Here is a 22,526-nt window from a genome sequence, read left to right as displayed (position 1 = left end):
CTTGTTGAGGCGGCAGGTCACGTGGGCCCGCCCTCCGGCTCCTCCCGCCGCTCCCAGTCAAGCGCGTGGCTCTCTCTCTCGCTCTCTCTCTCGCTCGCCCGCCTCCGTCTGCTCGAGGCAGCCTCGGAGAAGCGCGCAGGGCCGCTTGGGAGGAGGCGAGGGGGAGCCCGGAGAGCCCCGAGCCGGGAGGGGAGCCGAAGCCGAGGAGAGAGGAAGGGGCTGTGTTAAGTGAGGGTCGCTCTCCGCCTTGGCGCGCAAATCGTGAGGCGACCAAGGGAGGGATCCCGCCCACCTGCCCGCCCGCCTTCCCCCCTTGGTGGCGGGCGTGGTGAGGGGGAAGGGGCTGCAGCCTCGGACTGGACGCGCGTGCGCTGAGGCTGGGCTTGCGCGCCTCCCCGCCCAAGAGCAGCGCTCTGGCTGGGCCTGGGCTTGGCCGAGGGCGCTGGCCGGAGCAGCAGCGGGAGCTCTAGGCGGCTCCAGGAGATACTCCTCCCCGGACTCCTCCTCGGCCATCCTCCCCAGGACCATGGAGGTCCCCTGCGCCCGCGGGCAGCGCAGGTGGCGGGCCTTCCTGGCCTCGTCCATGGTCCCCTTTTTCTTCTCCTGCTCGGGAGGACCCCCAGGTACCTGGGCACCGTCTGCTGCCACTGAGGGGGCAAGGAGAAGGTAAGAGTTTCTCTTCTTGCCCGGGTTCTCCCGCTTGAGGGCCGCTTCACACGTTGCCTAGGGCGGGTCACACTCGCGTGTCTAGCAGGCGCCTTCCTCTGGGAGCTGCGAATGGCCGAGGAGTGGGGGGGAGGCGAGGGTTGGACACCTGCAGAATGTCCCGTTCATGGTGGGCAACTCATTTCAGGGAAACTTACAAAGAAACTGGGTGTTCAGGTTGCAGCCGTGCATCTGGAGCCTTTGCGTGTGGACAGGGAAATGGGTCCCAGTGAGTTCAGAGGCTTCATTCTTGAGGGCATCTGCTTAGGAGAGCAAGTGCTTTTGAATGTCACATGCTGCTCAGTCCTTGGGAACTGCAGCCTTAGTTCCAAGTAAACTGCAAGGGATAGGGAGATTTATCTTCTTTCCTTCCCTTCTTTTGGTCGTTTCTAATTTTGTTGGGGACGCGGGTGGCGCTGTGGGTTAAACCACAGAGCCTAGGACTTGCCGACCAGAAGGTCGGCGGTTCGAATCCCCGCGACGGGGTGAGCTCCTGTTGCTCGGTCCCTGCTCCTGCCAACCTAGCAGTTCGAAAGCACGTCAAAGTGCAAGTAGATAAATAGGTACCACTCCGGGGGGAAGGTAAATGGCATTTCCATGCTCTGCTCTGGTTCACCAGAAACGGCTTAGTCATGCTGGCCACATGGCCCGGAGGCTGTACGCCGTCTCCCTCAGCCAATAAATCAAGATTAGCGTCACAACCCCAGAGTCAGCCACGACTGGACCTAATGGTCAGGAGTCCCTTTACCTTTACTAATTTACTGTTACCTTTCTCCAGGTTTTCCCCATGCCCCTTTGTTTACTATTTCTCTTCATTTTCCCCTTCCATTTTTCCTTTCTTCCTCTACCGATATTGTTTTCCACATACTAAGATTTAGCATTAATAGAAGTCAGAGTAACGTCAAAGTTTTATTGCTATTTTTACACAGATGACAGTAATTTAATCCTCCTGCCTTCTAACCATCATCAGTTCCGCAAGAGTTGTTTGTTGTGTGTTTGCTGTCCCAGGTTGACTCCTGCTTCTTTGGTACTAGGAGAGCAGAGGGCCTTCGTTGTTGTTGTTGCTGCAGCATGAAAAGTTAAAAACATCCTCAAAAGGCAATAACCTCAGATTTTGGATCAAATTGTGTTGGACCAGCAGTTCAGTAGTGGTCATGGGTGAGCTGAGGTTCAAAGGTTGAGACTTTTTTTGTCTGAAGTGGACAGGGAGTCTTCAGAACAGTGGTGGTGGTTCCTCTTTTCCTTGTTGAATGATGGCTTCAGCTACTCTTCCCCACCTCACACAAACAGGCTGAGAAGGAGATGCACCTTGGCAAGAATAAACTTGCTAGCCAAGTTGCTCTATTATTGCTGCAAGGTCTCTCTTGCACTCAGATGGGTTTGCCTTTCTAACAGTAAGTACTGTCGATTTTGCTATGTCCAAATCACATTTTGGGTGTAGGTCTCTGCTGCCATGAGATTAAAAGTAAAATAATAAGACTGGAAAGCCAACACCTGCGGAAAATCCATACCTCTCACCAATGTTTCATGTTTTATACCAGTGATGCAGAACCTTTGGCCCTCTGGATGTTGCTTAACTACAGCTCCCATCAGCCCCTGCAAGCATTGCCAATGGCCGGGGGTGGCCGGAGTTGTAGTTCAGCAACATGTGGAGGGCAAAAGGTTCTCCATCAAATCTGGCAAATGATGGAACATGGTATAAGCAAGATTTCTTGGTTCGTGCTGCTTCTGTTCTCCGTACACCTGCGGGCGATGGGGGCGACCATTGCTGAAAGGTGAAAAAATAGCAAAGTTGTCTCAAGGCAGCTTATTTTTCATATATATTTGTGTGAAGCTGTTGACTTGGCTAATCATTATCCTTCTGCATTGGTGACACCTCTTGGTTGTCCCTCCCTGGGCCCATTTGCGCACGCATGCCATTGCCAGATGTGCAGCTCGGCATGTGAATGGACTCAGTTGCATTTGAGATGTGAAACGTCTCCTTTCTCATCAAGTGATGAGCAGATATGTGTGAATCAGCCCAGTGAATGTGAGCAGTGCCAACCCTGCCATCTCCCTTCCGCCTCAACCTTTAGAGGTCCACTAAAACCTGGAGCATGTCAGCTTTAACAAAAAATCCATCAAGAAAGAGCTCAAAAGGGACGTCTCAGGGAAGCAAAGTGTTGCCTCTTCACTGCCAACTTCCTGTAAAGGGATGACTTGACTCTTGCTAAGGACTTTAACATCATGCCAACTTTTTCTTTCTCACCCCCCTCCCACTCCCCCTTTGCTTAATACATAGCCTCACAAAAAGTTCTAGAGAACTCAAAACCTTGATTATTTTGTGAGGCTTGGGTAGGTCCTAATAAATATATTTCCCCACTGTGGATTTGAGATTCTTGTCAAAACAAACAGTGAATCCAACAGCCATTTCCTGCTCAGTGGGATTACTCCAAACGATGTGTACTGTAGCTTAGAGCTGCCTTCTTAGAATTTCCCCTTTCAGCTTTACGTATAGCTATCCAGAAGGTAGAATATGCTTAGAATGCCATTGTGTTTTGAAGGCTAGGAAACAGAGTAAAATGAGATCCCTTCACATTCAGTTATCAGCTCTCCCTGCTTCCCCCAAGATATGGCTCTGCAAACGTGGAATCCTTTATTAATTTTAATTTGAAAGTGGTAATGAAGTAGGGATGTGAGTGTATCTCCGTGTGATGACATAAATAACACTGCTATGCCGAGAATTATGAAAGCAACTTTGAGAAAGTTAGGTGCATCTAAACCCCATCAAAGTAGGTGGGAGCTCAGGTATGTTTTATGAATTGCATCTTGTGCAATTACTTCCTAATTTCTGAGTTGTTGTTTTTGAAGGGGAGGGTGTTCGGTCAGAGTCTCCTAAAAGAGCCTGTGATCTTCCAGCAGATGAATTGCCATCATTTCAAACAAGTTTTTCCTCAAAGGATGCTATCATAAGCTATGACTGTGGGTTAAACCACAGAGCCTAGGACTTGCCGATCAGAAGGTCGGCGGTTCGAATCCCCGCAACAGGGTGAGCTCCCGTTGCTCGGTCCCTGCTCCTGTCAACCTTGCGGTTCGAAGGCACGTCAAAGTGTAAGTAGATAAATAGGTACCACTCCGGCGGGAAGGTAAATGGCGTTTCCGCGAGCTGCTCTGGTTCGCCAGAAGCGGCTTAGTCATGTTGGCCACATGACCTGGAAGCTGTACACCGGCTCCCTCGGCCAATAAAGCGAGATGAGCGCCACAACCCCAGAGTCGGTCATGACTGGACCTAATTGTCAGGGGTCCCTTTACCTTTACCTTAATCTGAAGCTTTAAAATGCAGTTCGACTTGCTAAGTAAATATCAGCAATAGCCTTTTCCCGCTGAAGAGATGCTCTTCAGGCACAGGAAAAAGACTGGGTTTGCAATATCAGCCAGTTTGATTTGCAGACAGTAGGAAGCCCACCCTTAGTATTAATAGTAGTAGTCTGACCTTGCTTTATTCCGTAGAGTTACCAGCAACTGCGGCGGTGGAAGTTTATGTATGCCACTGTGTGCACTTCTTACGTGATGATGCCATGGCTGAGCCAGATCTTAATTGCACAGTTGAATGGGAAATTGCATGGGTGAGCTTCTATATATGAAGCCTTATTATGCCTTAAATACCCCACCTCCTAATTTCCATTTTGCTTGAAGATAATTTCAATAAAAGTTCTAATTGATGCAGTGCAGCAATCTAATGGAGAGGCATTTGAAGCGCATGATAATATAAAATGTAATAGTGATGCAATGTTAAGTTTTAAAAATTATGCTCCCTGATGACTGCCCTTCAATCATAATAAAAAAAGCACCAGGCAATTAACTTGAAAGGCACAGGCAATTGAGCAATCCCAATTAGGTTATATTGCATTGGAGTAAATGTGTGTGTGTTTTAAAGGTGCAGTTATTGTAAACAAAGCTACTTGGAGACTTTACCCAAGGTTTAAAAGTACCCTGCTTTTTTCAGTGCAGTTACTGGGGTTTTTTCTACCCCTTCTTGTCTGTTTCCACATGCAGCATTAAAAAAAGAACAAGGACAGCATAGCTTTCTTCTTCAATATAGCCAGTTCCACAACATCAACAGCAAAAAAATAAAATAAGTCCGCCTAGTGACTTAACACAAATTCAGCAAATCCAAGTGTAGCATTATTATTTTTAAATGGAGCTACAGGTTGCTGTTTCCTCACCTCTAATGCTATAAAGCATAAGGATATTTTAATCCTTCCACTCTGAATAAGCTGGCAGTTATCAAAAAGTGATTCTGATAGAAATTAGACACCTGGAGTAGTTGGCTGCCTGTGTGGTGAGGAAATTTGTTTGCCACCATCTTTCCCAATCTGGGGAAGTAAAAGAGGCACAATTCACATACAATTACAATTAGCTCCTCATTGGCTGCATCCCAACGGTGGGATTTTGCTACTCAGTCGTTAATCACCTCCCTTGATTTCTAAATTAAATGGCTCACATTCCACAAAGGAAAAATAATAAATGTTTCCCAAAAGAAGGAAGAAAGATGAGGTGTGTGCCTATGTGTTTTTCCCCCAATAGTTTGCCAAAGGTTTCCCTTGAATGCATTCTTGCTTCAGAGTTTCCCAGCCTCGCAGCCAGTGACAGATTGTGCTGTGAGTAGAATTGAAAGCTAGCTGTTAAAACTCAAATGTTTTTAAAAGACAACAGCAAGCCCTGGCCCCTTGCTAACGGAACCTTCAGTGACTGTTGGAACCAACAGCCATTTGGCTCCTCCCCTTTCCAGAGCATTCTTCAACGACTCTTTCACTTCTTCATCCCATAACAGATGAAAGAGGTTGGTACCTGCTCTCCTGTTCCTGACTCATTCCTTTCTCCCCCTTTTGGTATTATGCCATTTAGGAGCAGCTGGCAGGGTGTGCAAATGACCTGTCACATATTAATTTAATTTACTGCTCTGTCCTAGAAGACTCAAGACAACTCAGAGCAGTTCTCCCCCCCCCCCAAAAAAAATTTGTAATTCTTCTGTCCCAAAGAGGCTTGCGATCTAAGGAAATTGAAAGGTTAGGGAATGAAAGAGGTGAGATAAATAAAAATCACATAAACATAAAATCTTTTTTTAAAAAACAAAAACCAAGAGCTGCAAAACCAACTAGTCCAAGTCCTTTTGGGAGGCAACCACATGTTGGTGGGGTCTGTGTACCTCTGATACAGTGTTAAGACCAGTGTTAAGTAACTGTAGGTGCTGTTATAGAATTAATAATACTGTGGGTGGGCAGGTTGCCTGGAGGTGACAGTTTCAAATGACTAGATGCGCATTTCTCAAACTTGGGGCGCCACTGGTCCTGCCAGCTAGGGATGATGGGTGTTGTAGTCCAGCAACAGTTGAAGATCCAAGTTTGAGGAAACACTGGGCTAGGTGTTAGGAGACCCAAAACTTGTGTCTGAGTAGGGCTGGGATGCCCATCAAGTAAAAGAACCATGTCCCTTGTGAACCAGTTTTAATGGTGCTGAGTTCACCACTGAGCCACTGGTCCTGCCAGCTAGGGATGATGGGAGTTGTAGTCCAACAACAGTTGAAGACCCAAGTTTGAGACTCAAGACTCTCATCTGAGTAGGGCTGGGGTGTCCATTGAGTAAAAGAACCATGCCTCGTGTGAACCAGTTTTAATAGTGCTGTGTTCCTATGATATGTGGCTTTCAGAAGGTGGTAGGCGCTGCCAGATTACACGGGCATTGCAGTAATCTAACCTTGAAATCACCAATCCTACTGAAGCTGACAGGTAGATCAAGGTGCACCCCCAAACTGTGTAGCTGCTCCTTCAAGTGGAGTGTAATCCTATACAGGGCAGGCAATTGACCAGCTTTTCAGGTGCGGGAAACTCACCTACATTACCCCTGACTTGCCAGAATTCAAGTTCAGCTTATTTTCCATCATCCATTCCACCACTGCTTCTAAGGCTCTGCCCCAGGTTTTGCACAGCCTGTCCTGATCCAGATGTTATGAAGTAATAGAGCTGTGTGTCATCAGCATACAGATGGCACCTTGACCCAAAACTCCTAATCACCATTCCCAGTGGCTCTTTGTAATTGGGGATAAAGGAGATGGTGCTTTGATTGACAATAGGAATATACATTCCTTGATACCCCCACCCCAGGCTAGTCTGCTGCTGTTTTGAGTAACCAGGTGAGCTAGGTCAAGGTCACTCTAGAAATAATAAATGGGTTTATGTTGTTCAGTCACTGTATTGCAGAAAACAATCTGAATTAACTAAAGTGAGAGAATATCCCAGGTCCTTGTGTCTAGGACTGCAGTCTAAGCTTTGTTTTGTTCATTTGCTGGATTCCAGAAATGAAGGATCAGCTGTAAATGTATTCACCCATACTGGTACAGAACATAGGGTGAAGTTTTCTGCTGAAAATGGGTCTTTGTCCCAGTTTGGGGCGCGGTGGCACCAAAGCTACAGCAACGTGTTCAGGGAGAGGTAAATCGGTACATTTCTTTGATGACGAGTCACAGCAGGAACTTGATCCACGTTGTGTGCATGGTCTCCATCCACCTGCACAACCTGCAGAACAGACCTCCACTCAGTTAAGTAGAAAAGCTGGTTCAGAAACCAGACCTTCAGGTGAGCTGCCCTCCTTTTCATATTTTAAGTGCTGCTTGTTTTACATGCCCATTTGTCATGCCTCTTTTTTAAAACAACAACAACAACTAAAACCTTTTAAAAACTGAGATTAGGGGCTTCCTATGCCTCAGTGATGTCACAGTCATTTTTTTCTTTCCAAAAGTTTGTTTTCATTACAGTGGTACCTCGGGTTACATACGCTTCAGGTTACATACGCTTCAGGTTACAGACTCTGCTAACCCAGAAATAGTACCTCAGCTTAAGAACTTTACTTCAGGATGGGAACAGAAATCGTGCTCCGGCGGTGCGGCGGTAGCAGGAGGCCCCATTAGCTAAAGTGGTGCTTCAGGTTAAGAACAGTTTCAGGTTAAAAACGGACCTCCGGAACGAATTAAGTACTTAACCCAAGGTACCACTGTATATTCTATAGAACAGGGGTGGGGGGCTTGGATCAGCTCAACAAATTGAATCCCTTGGTCCCCAGCCTGCCATGGGCCAGCTTTGACTAGAAGGCAGGGCCACCCCTTCAATCACACAATGTTGTAAAGATGTCAGGTGATTGACACCTATCAGAGTTCAAAGGGGGGGGGGGTGTCTTGTTGCAACAGTTGGCCAGCTCATGGGCAATTATAGCGACCCTCTTTGAAGGTGTGCTTCCAGCATCAGCTTATTGGCAGAGAGAGAGAGAGAGAGCACCCACTTTCAAAGGAGAGGGTTGCTCAGTTAGCTCAAAGTAGCTTGCTAAAATGGGGTTTTTGTGTCTGCTCTTTTAGCATGAAATTTCAATGAAAACTACTTCAAAACACAGCCCTGGTGCACTCAATCCCCATGGTTCTTCCTGTCAGTTCCAACCAGCTGATTTCTCCTTTGCAAGCAGAGCTTTCCAACAGCACCAATCAGGATTTAAGCTCCTGGTTGTTCCTTTGTAGCCACATTTATACCTGGCCCACACCTGATGTCAAACAAGAGTGAACTTTAATTCCTAATACCCCTATTTGCATGGGAGTTGAGTTCCTCGTCATTGCACGCATCGGCAGACTTTGTGGGCCAAATTGAGACTTGTGCTGTGCCTATGGGTCAGAGATTCCCCAGCCCTGCTATAGAACCATGGTTTTTCTCAGAGCTTCAGCAAAGAAGAGGTGTACCCTTGTATGGTATAGTAAGGGGTATGATGACATCATCATACACAGGTACATCACAGGTGACCCAGGTAGCACTGCACACGATCATAGCCTTAGTTGAATTCTTAGTTTCCTAATTTAGGAAGGCTTGCTCAGAGATGCACATGTGCACATCCCCTTCAGCATACAGAACTAATAACAAGAATGCAGACATTTGATTCATATGGTTTGGTCAGAAGTACTTTGTGCAGCATTTCCCTCGGTATCAGCCTAAACAAAATGCTGCGTTCTTCCCTTGTGAATTAGGAAACTTAAATTCAGCTGCCTTGTCAGTTTTGTCATAAGCCCACCCCATTACGCTGAGTCCCATTCCTCCCCATTTCATCTCTCTTCCAGGTCCGAAAGCGGCACCTGCGTGCACGGTTGCGCATGCTTTGAATGTGTGGAAAATGGGAGTTTCCTGGACCTGATATCCCAAGCACCAATAGCAAGAGGCTTTGGACAAACTTGGTAGCAGTTGAGCTACGCCCTGCTGCTTAGTAGTTCACAAGGAGCCTTGGCCTGCTGTACTCTGCCTTTTTCTAAATTTTACTCTCTTGAATCATGCCCTTTTTGAGATGCCAATGAGATGCAAAGAGTGATTCTTTACTTTTATGCATATATCTTCCCCCACTGTTGTGCGCCTCACCCCTGACCCTTGCATAAGTAGTTTTTTAATCGCATCGTTCTGACATTCTGATAGAAATGACAGGAAGAACGACTCTTGTTTTGCATTTAGGAGCAAAGGTCACACATGAAGATACCTTTCTTTAGAAGCAAGAACCCCTGCAACTCTCCAAGGTTCTCTGATGCCCACCAGCTCATATGGCCTTGCACTTCCCTTGCTAGCCATGTGTTGTAACTGCAGGCAACTCTCAATAGGAATACAAGGCTGAGGCAGACACCACAAATGCACATGAACTGTAATCACAGTGGCACAGATTACAGTCACAGAAGCTCAGGTTACAAGTCAGCTGCATTTTTTCCAGTGGAAGAGGGCCTTACATACAATCCGTCACACGCAAATATGTCTTCCAAAAAATTGTGGTCCTTTTTTTCATGTGTTCCACCTCAAGCACACCTGGTGCAACTCACAAAGCCCTTGATGAGTTGCACTGGGTACGCTTGAGACAACACTGTTGTATTTGTGCTGTTGCGAGGAATTCCATTCAAGGGGTTGAATAACAATGAGACTGGAGAAGCTGCTTTTTCAGCTGAATTTAGAGAAACCACTTGAAGCATCCATTGTGTTGAGCTATTTCAATTGCTTTGGTTTGATTTGCTCATTGCAAACAGCTGAAAGTTTGTAAATTTTGATAATAAAACTGCTTTGCAGTGGGGGTTGAATAAACTCAATTGCAACTGTATTTCCAGATTTGCCAGGTTTGTGACGAGGGTTGTCTTGGAAATGATGGTTCCCCTGCATATGTCATGAGGGAATGCCAAATCATATAAAAGTGGCTGGAGGATCTAGTCCTTGTCAAAATCTCAGGTTACACATAACTTGCTCCATTATAGCTATATTTCAGAGTGAGTAGTACCAAGCGTTCAGTGTAAGATTTCAGGCTGTTTCCCAATGAGTTGCTTGCTTTCCACGCTGCCAAGCTCATTTATCAAGCAGTTTTTTTGACAATATATTTACATTGTTGTCATCAAAATATTCAGCAACGTTAAATGTGGACAACAAACAGTAGTTTCTTCAGTAATACTCTTATCAAAATTAAATTCCAAAAATCTTGCACCAACTGACATTCCCAACATAAATGATATGTACAATGTTTATTGCAATCCTCCCCCCAAAATTAGGTGATATAGAAGAAAGCATTTTTTACATGTGCAAAGGAGTGCACTACTATCTGTGTAGTACAGGCAACCCCTGATTTGTTCGGGGGTTGCGTTTCAGGTCATCACATGTGATGGAGAAGCCCTTTTCTTGCTGCTTCCAGGGTTCCTGCAGTTCATGCATGCACAGTCATGCATGGTTAGAACTTGCGCAAAATAGTTGTTGCTTGTAATTTTAAGGAGTTTCCTCTAAGGAAACATATGTTAAGGGTCACGGTTCCCAAAGTTTATTGTGCCAATGTCAACTGATCAGGATGTCACCAGCACTCCACAAATCAGCATTGGTGACCTCACGCTTCAGTGGGTAGACTACCTACTTTTTTCACTGTGTTGATGGGACACATCCCAGTTAGATGAATGAGCCTACTTTGGTGGCTAGAGTGGAAACTTGACAGCAGTTCTCAATATGTTGTGTTTAGATAACTGATTTTAGGGGATAACAAATCAGCAAACCCAATTGTTTGTGGAAGCATTGTGGATAGCACCCCAAATGTGTGCACTTGACCACAAGTCTGTCTTCATTGCAGACATTCATGATCCTGGCAAATTTACCATTCATTTCCTTTGGTAGCTTGTTCACATTCCCACTTTTTCTGGCAAACAGATAGCTTGGTTTTTTGAAAATGCTCTTGTCTAACCCCCTAACTCTGTGCTTGTTTGTGTTTGGCAACAGGTACAACGGATAAACCATCATCACCACCCGCTGCAGTAACCGATGTGAGGCAGATGAATGAGAAACGGGAGACCATTTTGTTTCAGCCATGCCAGGAGTGGGATGAGTTGAGGAAGCGTCTTGCACTGTCGTCTCCTGGGTCAACCTTTGATGACTGCAGGTAAAAGACTGAACGGTCACATGAGGGTATATTCCCAGGTCTAATGCATGTGCACTTGGGCATGGGTCTTTGGCTCTTTCCCATGGCACAGCTGTTTGAATTGGGTGGGGGGCAGCTAAGGATGCCTAGTATGGCTCAGTCAGAGAGCATGAGATGCTTAATCTCAGGGTTGTGGGTTACAGCCCTGTGTTTGGCAAAAGATTCCTGCATTGCAAGGGGTTGAACTAGATGACCCAGTCTTTGTTAGCTAGTGAAGTTATCTTTGCAAATTACGGTACTTACACCACCAGTGGCCAACTCCATGTGGGTACAGAGGATGCTTAATGTATTCTTTTTGTTTCATATAAAGTAACCTTTATAGGAGGGTGCATGTTTTCTTTCACTTTAATACAGTGGTACCTCAGGTTAAGTACTTAATTCATTCCGGAGGTCCGTACTTAACCTGAAACTGTTCTTAACCTGAAGCACCACTTTAGCTAGTGGGGCCTCCTGCTGCTGCTGCGCCGCCGGAGCCCAATTTCTGTTCTCATCCTGAAGCAAAGTTCTTAACCTGAAGCACTATTTCTGGGTTAGTGGAGTCTGTAACCTGAAGCGTATGTAACCTGAGGTACCACTGTACAGTGGAACTCCTATTGTCAAACGTCTCGGGAGCAACTGCTTCCATTTTCGAACAAGCCTCTGAAGCGGAATGGCTTCCAAGGCGCATTTCTCTCTTTTCTCAATGGGGCTTGCCAACCGCCCCATTAAGCCTTGGTTGTTGAACATTTCGGAAGCCGAATGGGCTTCTGGAATGGATTATGTTTGGCAACTGAGGTTGCACTGTACTTAAAATGTTTGATGTGTATACATGTGAATTTTATGCTAAGGTCATGCTCATCTGATATCTATCCTGGTGGGCCGCCTAGCCACAAGCCAAACCATGACTATGAAAGGCTGAAGATTCAGTGCATGAAGGCAATGCCCGATCTGCAGTCTCTACAGAACCAACACACCAAAGCGCTAAAAAGATGTGAAGAATCTGCTAAGGAGGCTGATTTCTATCAGTAAGTAAAGGCACACAGCATATGCACACGGATGCATTTTGGTTTCCTTTTACCATTACTACGTGTCTGTTAAGCTGCCTTAGATCTTCATGTTCAAAGGTCCTTCATAGCTTTTTTCTTATCCCCAGCTTTAGTCAACTTTTAAAATGGCATCATTTTAACATCAGTAGAGAGATAATGTTCAGAGCTTCTGGTTGCAGATTTAGGATTAGTTTTTAAAAATCTTTGAAGACGGAGAGCCAGTTTCTGAAAATTATGGTGGGGAGTATAAGCTTAGCTTGGTGTGGAATGAATCGAGTTTAGCAACTGTTGGGTGACTTCCTCAGTCTTCAGTGATTTGATGATACTTGTCCCCTGCTTCCCCCTTTCAGAACCCTGCTTTCACCAGCTCCAAGTTGGAGTCCAGTGCAGTAAATGATACTGCCAAGGAGGATTCTCTTAAGGGCAATTAGGTATCAACAAAATTCACCACACCAAGCAACAGTGCAAAATCTGGTGGTTTCTAATGGTGGATCTTTCTTAATTTTTTAACTTCTTTATCAAATTGGAGGAGATGACATTACACATACTAATTTCTGTGTTTGATAGTGTATAATGGTGGTGACTAAACTATGATCCTCCAGAGAGTCTTGGAACACAACTGATGCATGCTGGCTGGGCTGATGGGGAGCCCAACAACATCTGGAGAGACACAGCTGTAGTCCCTCTGAGTCCAGAGGATTTGCTGTATTTGTGGTGGTTCTTTTATGGCTTAACGGGGATGTTTACTCGATAAAGCAACGTTGCTTTTCCACGTTTTCTAAAATTGCTTTTTAATTGTCGTTGGAGCATTTTTATATGTACGTTTCTAATATCTGAACAGTACACTGCACAGTCGTCTGCTGAGTGACCAGTCGCAGGTGGAGGAGGACATGGACACTTTGAAGCGGAAGAACAACCAGTTGGTACGAGAGCGCGATCACCTCCAGCAGTCATGTGAGGAAATGAAGAGACTTCATGATGAGGATCTGAAGGACATAACAGACCTGCGCAGTCAGCTGCAGCAGGTAGCCTTTGCTCTGTTTTTGCCAGCTGAGTTCAGCTTCTCGTTTATTTTCTATTCTCTTCCCGCTCCCACTGATTTCTGAAGTGTTTCGGGGGGGGGGGGTCAGAAGAGTGTCTCTTCCATTCCATTTCTTTAATACACAGCGCTTATTTCTTTTCTTTAATTTCCATAGAGGACCAACCCACCCACCCCAAAAAACCCCAGCATCTGTGATGTCAACTGCATGTAGAAGACCAAAAGGGAATATTGCTGGTTTCATATCAGTGACGTGAAGGATGATGGGAGCTGTAATCCAACAATATCTAGAAGGTGCCACATTGACTGCCCCTACTACATAGGGGTGTTTTCTAAGTCAAGTGTGGGCAGCTTTATTCCTTGAAATCCCTCTCCTTTCACAGCCTTGAAAACGTATTTTGAATGTAAGGCCCAAAAAACCTTGAAAGATTATTTTGAAATAAATTTGAATACTACGGTGGAAAGGAGAACAATCTGGGATGCAAGCAAAGCAGTTATGAGAGGGTTTCTGATACAACAGAACACGATAAAGAAAAGAATCTGGAATGGGAAAAAAGATAAGATTTTAGAGAAGATAAGAGATGGAGAGAAAAAGTTGAGATCTAAGCCAAAATCGAAGGAGATCTTGAGAGAAATTAAATTTTACCAAGCACAGTACGCGAAACTGATAAATCAAGAAGTTGAGTGGAAAATTAAACAAATGAAACAAAGATCATTTGAATCAGCTAACAAGTGTGGGAAACTATTAGCATGGCAATTGAAAAAGAGACAAAAATTGAATACAGTCACCAATCTAGAGATTGAAGGGAAAGATATCCAGAAACCCGAAGAAATTAGGAAGTGTTTCCAGAGATATTTCAAAAAGCTCTATACACAAGGGCCACAAGAGGAGAAGGAGATAGACCAATTTTTGAAAACAAATGGTTTACCAAAACTTGCCCAGGAAAAGAGAACAATCCTGAATCATAAAATAACACAACAAGAAATAGAGGGTGCCATCCAGAATATGCAACTAGGCAAATCTCCAGGTCCGGATGGGCTTACCTCCAAGTATTACAAGATATTGAAAGATTATTTGATACAACCATTAATGGAGGTATGCAATCAGATTTTGGAGGGGAAGAAGGCACCGGAATCGTGGAAAGAAGCCTTCATCACATTGATCCCTAAAGTGGAAACTGAAAAGACTCAACTTAAGAACTACCGTCCCATCTCACTCCTAAATGTGGATTACAAAATTTTTGCAGATATTTTGGCAAGTAGATTTAAAAAAGTATTAAATGAAGTAATTCACAAGGACCAGGCAGGCTTTCTCCCAGGAAGACATTTGTCTGATAATACTAGGAATATTATTGATATTTTGGAACTTTTGCAAACCAACATTAATACAAAATCAGTGTTAATTTTTGTTGATGCGGAGAAGGCCTTTGGTAACATTTCTTGGAGGTTTATGAAGAAAAATTTGGAAGGGATGGGAGTGGGACGGGGGTTTGAAAATGGAATAGAGGCAATTTATTCAGAGCAGAAAGCTAAACTGATAGTAAACAATGTGGTGACAGAAGAATTTAAAATTGAAAAAGGAACATGACAAGGTTGCCCCTATCCCCTCTGTTATTTATTTCTGTTCTGGAGGTGCTTTTGAACATGATTAGGGAAGACCGGTTGGTACAAGAAATACAGGTCGGAGTGAAACAATTTAAATTGAAAGCTTTTGCAGATGATTTGGTTTTAACACTACAGGAGCCAGAATCTAGTACGAAGAGAGTGTTAGAATTAATTTATGAATTTGGTCGGGTAGCGGGGTTCAAACTGAACAAGCAAAAAACCAAGGTTTTGGAGAAAAATCTGACACCTTTGGAAATAGATGGGTTTCAGAAAGAGACAGAGTTAAATGTTGTTAAAAAGGTAAAATACCTAGGGGTAAACCTGTCTGCCAAAAATTTGAATCTATTTAAAGATAATTATGAAAAATGCTGGTCAGAAATTAAGAAAGATTTAGAGATCTGGTCAAGATTGAAACTTTCCTTGTTGGGTCAAATTGCAGCTATAAAGATGAATGTATTGCCGAAGATGTTATTTTTGTTTCAGACCCTACAGATCGTGGACAGAGTGGAGTGTTTTGGGAAGTGGCAGAAAGAAATTTCTAGGTTTGTCTGGCAGGGCAAAAAGCCCCGAATAAAATTTAAAATATTAACGGATGCAAAAGAGAGAGGGGGGTTTGCCCTGCCAGATTTAAGGTTATATTATGAAGCTGCGGCTTTCTGCTGGATGAAAGATTGGTTACTCCTTGAGAACACTGATGTCCTAGATCTGGAAGGGTATAATAATGTTTTTGGATGGCATGCATATTTGTGGTACGATAAGGTAAAGGTTCATAAAATGTTTAAAAACCATATTGTCAGGAAAGCTATATTTATGGTCTGGACAAAATACAAAGACTTATTGGAAGGTAAGACCCCGAGGTGGTTATCACCAGCGGAGGCCAAGGTTCGAAAAAAACCCAATATGGAGGCCGAATGGCCGAAATACTGGGAAATATTAGAAGCAAAAAAACTTGTTTTGAAGAATTGGAAGATCCACAAGAAGATTCCATTGAGCACATGGATTGACAATATGGACAGACTAGCCACATATGAACGAATTGCATGTCGACACAAATTAAGAATGAATAAATATGAAGAAATCTGGAAGAAATATTTAAGCGATAAGGCGGGCGGTGGTTGGAAGTAGGGGGATGAGAGGTGGGGAAATATTGTTAAAAAGGTGTAGTCATAGGTATATTAGTACTCAAATCTGAAATGTTAAATTGTGTTATTAGTGTTATTGCAGTTTTTGTTGTATGTGTTTTTTGTGGTTGTTGTTTGTATTGAAAAAATGATTAAATAATAATAATAATAAAAACCGCAAAGGGTTCTTTTGCTCTGAGTAGTTTATGAACACTCTCTGGAAATAGATGCATGCCTACCAATTCACCCCAATAAACGTTTATTAACATTGACAGGGCCATAAAAACAAGTGTTTCAAAAGCAATCCATTCTCCCTTTGTTGAGAATATATTTTAATGGTTTTAGCTTAATTTTGAGCATTATGCATCTATAATAGGGCTGTAATGGACATTGTAACTGGTGTGCCACCTTGTGGTAGACTTAAACAGAACTGCAGTTGCATTTTGTCTCATAATAGTGGACAGTAGATCAAAGAAAGGAGGAGCTTGGGGCTGGGGGGATGATTTTGCCATTCAGACTTAGAAGGACACAGTGGGAGAAGATCCATGTTCAGGAGACACCTTTGGGCGGGGTGATATATTGGGAGAAAGCCCCGTGAAGAGACATTGGATTAAAAGTGTCAGAAATCAATAGAAGGGAAGGGGAGAGTATATTATTTTCAAGGAAAAATCAGTAACTGTGTCAGGCAGGGCAGACCCTTCATCTTGCTGTCTGCTTTGATGCCCTGTATAGTTTTACATCTTAACATGTACATTGCATACATGAGAGGTCTTCTGGGCCTTCTGGTGTCCAAAGGGTATTTAATCAATGATCATATGCTAATAAATTGAGTATAAATCCCAGTGATCATGGAAAGCTAAATCTCTTAAGAGCAGCCACTTGTATACATATGGAGAGATTTCTTTTCAGAAGGGGAGGGAATATGCAGTACATGGGTACTGTTAACTGCTGTTTATGTTCCTTCCTGGATCTTATGGGCCCTTTTCATTCCTGGAATTCCTCCCCTTCCATTCTATACTGGAGTTTTTTTTAAGGAGAAAACTGAAATTAAATCTAAAAAGATTACTCCGTTTGTCCAAGAACTTACTCAGCTTTTTACATGAGCAGAACCATGTGTTGTGCCATGAAACCAGCTTTTCAAAGCCCTGAGGATTCTGTACAGTCTCTTTGGAACGCAGCACTAGCAGCTATTTTCCTTCTGCTCACAGTTCTTTGGCTCTAAGCATGTTGTGATTTTTTAAATATGTTACCTCGTCAGCTCTTTTGAGGGCCCTAGTGAGCAGAAAATAAAACCTCCCTGTGTTTTCCCCCTCCTGTTTACAATATGACAAGTTTATCTGCCAGGAATTATTATTCAGAATATCTTACGTTATTCCAGGTAATGAAGCAGAATGGGTCGTCGCAGACACTCAATAAACCCTACAATAAAGCAATGGGCAAGCTGGAGGGCGTGAAGAAGGATTACGACGCACTGAGGAAGCGGTACAATGAGAAGATGGCGAGCTACAATACTGATCTGAGCCGATTAGAGCAGAAGGAAGGCGAAAACAGGCGACTCCAGAAGCAGATTGACAAGCTGAACAGAAGGTAGAAGATGCTTTTGCCAGAAAGCCATTGCATGTTTTTGTATTTTACTAGAACAAACTTGACACTCAAGTTACCTCTCTGAACTTTCCTGGCTTTAGTCGTGGTTTTTCTGCTTGCTCCCTAGTGACCAAAAATCGAACAAACAAAGTTGACCTGACTGAGTAGCCACATTTTGTTCATGTGTTTGCTCCAGCCACATATAAAGTGCTGTGTATGTGTGCCTGTGTGAGGGCTGCATCCCATGATGCAAAAAACTTTTGTGCACACAGTGACACCTCCTCTTTCTCTCCTCTGGAGCACATTTGGGGGAGAGATGTGGAGGTAGAGAGGAAACTGCAGTCCTGCTGCAGAAGTGGATTTCTGCTTGCACGGCGTTCAATGTAATTTTATGTGTCTCATGTCTAAGTAAAAACATCATACGTGGGTGAACTATTCCCCTCCCCTGCACCATGGTTTGTGAAGTGAAAGGAGCTCATCTCCTTTCACCAACATTTCTTTTATAATGAGATGAGAACCACTGCTTCTCTCCCCCCTGCTGCTCCCACATTGAAATGTGAGCAGGGCAGTAATGTGACAAAGAAAATATGGCTGACTCACAGCAGCAGCAAGAATACTTATCACAAAGTATTGGAAGACACAAGATTTACCCACCCTGGAAGATTGGCAGATGAAAGTAATGGACTATATGGAATTGGCAGAAATGACTGGCAGAATCCGAGACCAGGGAGAAGAGTTGGTGGAAGAAGATTGGAAGAAATTCAAAGATTATTTACAGAAATATTGTAAAATTATTGAATGTTAAAATGATGTTGGAATGAAACGAAGTGGTCTTAGCAATAAGGTTAAAAGGAATATGTAAAAAGGGATGGATATTAGATGAAAATTCGAAATCATAATATGTGAAGACAAAGAATTAAGAGAAAATAGAGAGAGTATGGATTTGCTGAATTAAATATTTGAATTGGAATACAAAAAAGGGAGGTGTGAGGAAGTCATGAAAAGAAGTAAATGAACTGTAAGATATAGAAAGAGGGATTTGTTTTTAATTGTTTTTGTTTTTCTTAGTGTTTGTATTTTTTGTGTCTTTTACTATTTTTGTAACTTTTTTCTTGTGGAAATTTTAATAAATATTACTTTAAAAAAAACAGAAAACATGGATGACTCTCCCACTTCTTATTTAGTCCTTTACACAGTTTAGTTTGGTGTGTAAAAGAGGAAGGAAGCTTTCATAGGGCTGTGTTTCGCTTACAAGTGGTAAAAAGACTTGCTGTGACTGTCCTCCCACCTCTCTTTAGGTTTGAGACCGGGCAGCAAGAACTGAGCAAGGCCACTGCCCAAAACAAGGAGCTACAGAGAGAGATGGAGCGGATGCAGGCAGAAGTGACAAGGTTTAAGACAATGCAGCTGAAAGCAGTGAAGGATGCACAGAAGTACAAGGAAGAGAGGGACGCCGTTTTCACCGAGTATTGTCTCATCATGAGCGAGAGGGACGAAGTCCTCAATGAAATGGATAGGCTGGATACAGAGTTGGAACTTGCCGAATCCAAATTGAAAAACATGTCCTCAGAGAAAAGAGTGGCTAGTGGGGAAATGGAAGCCTTAAGACAGGTGTGGTATTGTATGGCACTTGCTCTGGCCAGAAAGAGTTGTTCAAACCCAGTGGTGTTGACTGTGTAACTCTGCGAGTTTCTAGACCAGTCTTCCTCATCCCGGTGCCCTCCAGATATTTAGAACTACAGCTGGCAAAACAAAAGTCTTAAATATTATTGCCCTCTGTGCCAATCATCCCTTGGTCAGAATTAACTTCTCTGATTTCTCTATTATTACTTTGGGGCTGCAGAGTGTTTCAATTTTTTATGCAAGCAAATATGTGTTGCAGCTTTAAAGATATTTGCTAGTTGCATCTAATTCATGCAGTGTGCTGTATTATTCCTTCTTATGCATGGCACAGGCTTTCAAAAATTCAGTGTGTTTCATTAAGAGAAAGACTTTCTTGTACGCTTAATGTACCTCCAATGATGGATTTTTATTTTATTTCAGGAGCTGAACTCGGTTAAGGAAAAGAGAGGTGTGGCTAGGAAGAAAAAAACAGAAGCCATTATCCAGGTAGGGTGGGCTCATGGAATGATAGAGTACAGTTTAGATGCCCAGTTACAGTGGTACCTCAGGTTACAGATGCTTCAGGTTACAGACTCTGCTAACCCAGAAATAGTACCTTGGGTTAAGAACTTTGCTTCAGGATGAGAACAGAAATTGCACTGCAGCGGCAGCAGGAGGCCCCACAGCTAAAGTGGTACCTCAGGTTAAGAACAGTTTCAGGTTAAGAACGGACCTCCAGAACGAATTAAGTTCTTAACCCGAGGTACCACTGTATTTGCTAGGGGCTGCAGCCCTGTTGCATTCAGTTGAAACTGTTCTCAGGATGGCAGTCCTGAACTAGGGGAAGAAAACAATAGGCAGTAACGTTGGCTTTGTTTTTAGGGTGGTAAATAGTTCAACTGCAATATGAAAATAAGGGCCACATTAGCTACTGGTGATTTGTGTGTGCTCCATGCATGTATGAGTGGTGTGTGTTTGTAGCTAAAGACAGCAATTTCTCGATAATACAGGGATGGGAAGGGTCCTATTTTTAAGAATAAAAAGGCTGTATGGAGTAAGGAGTGCAGAACCCTTTCTTCAAATGTTTTCTCCCTCCCAGCTGAGCACATTTCCAATATGTGAGCTCAGCTGAGGAGGAAAGCATTCGGGAGAAGGATAGCAGGGAGGGGACAATGGTGCCCCACTCCTTACCCATGCATTCCTTTTGGTTTTTTATTCTTTAAAAAAAGATGTCCCCCATGAGATTGATAAATCTCCATATAACTACCAGGGAATGCAGTGAAATTTTTCTCTGTAATAAGAAAACTTGTTCCGGAGGAGCACTTTATATTGCTTACAGCAGAAATCTTGCACATCTCTTGTGAAATTCAGGGCCTAAAGGAGTTTTCCCCCTCTTTCTTATTAAGCCTGACTGTTTTTCCTTTTGTACTTTAAAGTAGGTTCTTCTGGTGCATATGTGCAGTGCTCTGTGGTTAATAGGCCTGAGCCTTTGAGCCCCAAGAAGGAGTCCCAGCCGCCACCTCCTTCTCCTCACCTTTTCCTGAGGGTCTTCCTGCCCTGCCACCGTTGTTTTCTGGCCGAGCCCTTTGGAGAGGAGGAAGAGGACCCGCACCGCCGCCACAAGCGGCATCTGCCATGCAGCCTGCTTCTGCGAAGTGGCTGAAGGGACTACGTCTTTATTGAATTTTGTGTTGAGGATGTTAATGTAAATTTTGAGAAATCCAAAGTTTTGTTCAGTTGTCTTGGAGGAAACAATAACTTCAAGCATTTAAATGAAATTGATCTTTATAATTCAATTGATCCAAATGAATCCAAGCATAAAAGAAATGACAGATCTGTCTTATGTTGTTTATGAAAAGGAGAAAAGGGTATCTTCAGGGTATGTTCCACTCATTTTTAATGCTCTTCATTTTGTTGTTTTTAATCACTAGTTAGTGTTCAAGATATCCTAGTTAAAACTAGCAATTCCTTTTGAAACTTAAAATGAGTAAAGTCCATACATTTGTATGTTTGATCCTCAAAGCTCTTACATCTCACTAGGGAGGGATTAGAGCCTAGAGGTTGTTGCTTGTCAATCTGTACATTTAGACCAAATTGTATTTGCACTGTTAGTATGAAAGCGAGTGACAAAATGTTAATACACTATACGATCTTCTTTTGGGTGTGTTTGTTGTTGTTTTTTGACCAGTTTGTGTTCAGAGCAGTGGGGATTTTTTAAATGTCTACATTATTTCTAATAAACTGTTGAAGACTCCATGGCTGTCAACTGGATGGCTGGCTGTAACTTCATGTATTCTTACTATTTGTTGGAATGGAATACTTAATTTCTAGTTGGAATAAAAGTGGGGGATTTTTTCATCTGTTTGAAGGAGGAAAATTCTAATATTCCCAAGCAAGTCTTTTTTTCTTTTTTTTTTTTTAAAGGATCTGTAAGTTGTGGGTACACTGACAGTTTAAAGGGAAAAAATGTTGTGATTTGACTAAAATAAAAGCAAGTTTTGACTTCCTTTTTTTAAAAAAGGTAGGTTCTTCCAGCAACTTGCAGTATAGGACAGAAAGAATAAAAATACCATGGACGCCAAAGTACCAGAGGACCGTCATTGGCTCCAGTAGGGGTAATATATATTTATATTTACCGGTATATTATTTCTTTCTTGGAAATTACTGCATGAATGGAGAGTTCTGCATTCTAGCTAGTAGATTTTTGTCAATGTTTAAAGCAGGGCACCATCCCTCTTGCTCAGGCTTCCTCAACCTCGGCCCTCCAGATGTTTCGAGACTACAATTCCCATCATCCCTGACCCCTGTTCCTGCTAGCTAGGGATTATGGGTGTTGTAGGCCAAAAACATCTGGAGGGCCGAGGCTGAGGAAGCCTCGTCTTATTAGCTAGTAAAATTCATGTTAAATTGCTGTGTTTTTTTTTAAGTCTGGAACGGATTAATCCATTTTGCAATACTTTCTATGGGAAAGTGCCCCTTGGTTTTGGAACTGACTTCCTGAACGGATTAAGTTTGAGAACCAAGGTACCACTGTATATCAGAGACTCCAAGGTGAACCAGGAACCTCCTGATTTGAGGCTGGGACTTTGCCGAGTTGAGCTCCTTGGGACTATGCATCCTTGAGCCTCAGCGGTGTCCTCAGGTTCAGAACAGAGAGGGCATGTCAGTCCTTGCAACTAGTAGGCAGTAAGGAGCCTGTGGAATAGCAAGGCCTGGGAGAAATAAACACTTCTTCTTCTCATGCCTGGTCAACAGAGTAGTAACTTAAAGCTCCCACTTCTCTCTCTACAGCCATTTCAAGAAACCCAAGTAGGAGGCGACCAGTTCCAGGGCTGATGTGGACATGATTGCCCACAG

At 43.4% G+C, this 22,526-nt stretch overlaps 1 protein-coding gene across 7 annotated transcripts; it reads left to right on the top strand.

Annotated features, from left to right (window-relative positions):
• The first annotated feature begins 521 nt into the window (after positions 1-521).
• Positions 522-21,784, top strand: LOC307216575 (disks large homolog 5-like). 7 transcript variants are annotated; one of them, XM_079977027.1, is made up of 10 exons: positions 522-666; positions 7,041-7,319; positions 10,995-11,154; positions 12,021-12,197; positions 13,060-13,243; positions 17,362-17,570; positions 18,866-19,178; positions 19,611-19,676; positions 20,609-21,048; positions 21,691-21,784. In XM_079977027.1, exons 2-9 carry the CDS (start codon positions 7,112-7,114, stop codon positions 20,660-20,662), a joined length of 1,371 nt encoding a protein of 456 aa, XP_079833153.1. In that variant the 5' UTR covers positions 522-666; positions 7,041-7,111; the 3' UTR covers positions 20,663-21,048; positions 21,691-21,784. The 7 variants fall into 7 exon arrangements, with proteins under 7 accessions (XP_079833153.1, XP_079833157.1, XP_079833155.1 ...); XM_079977029.1 differs by lacking the exon at positions 522-666 and adding an exon at positions 5,441-5,527 and having other exon boundaries at positions 12,060-12,197; XM_079977026.1 differs by lacking the exon at positions 522-666 and adding an exon at positions 5,441-5,527 and having other exon boundaries at positions 21,695-21,784.
• Positions 21,785-22,526: the final 742 nt, after the last annotated feature.

The sequence above is a fragment of the Podarcis cretensis genome (assembly GCF_951804945.1).
Source record: "Podarcis cretensis genome assembly, chromosome: 5".
Taxonomy (NCBI): domain Eukaryota; kingdom Metazoa; phylum Chordata; class Lepidosauria; order Squamata; family Lacertidae; genus Podarcis; species Podarcis cretensis.
Note: the sequence above shows the minus strand (reverse complement) of the source record. Positions and strands in the feature narration are given on the sequence as shown.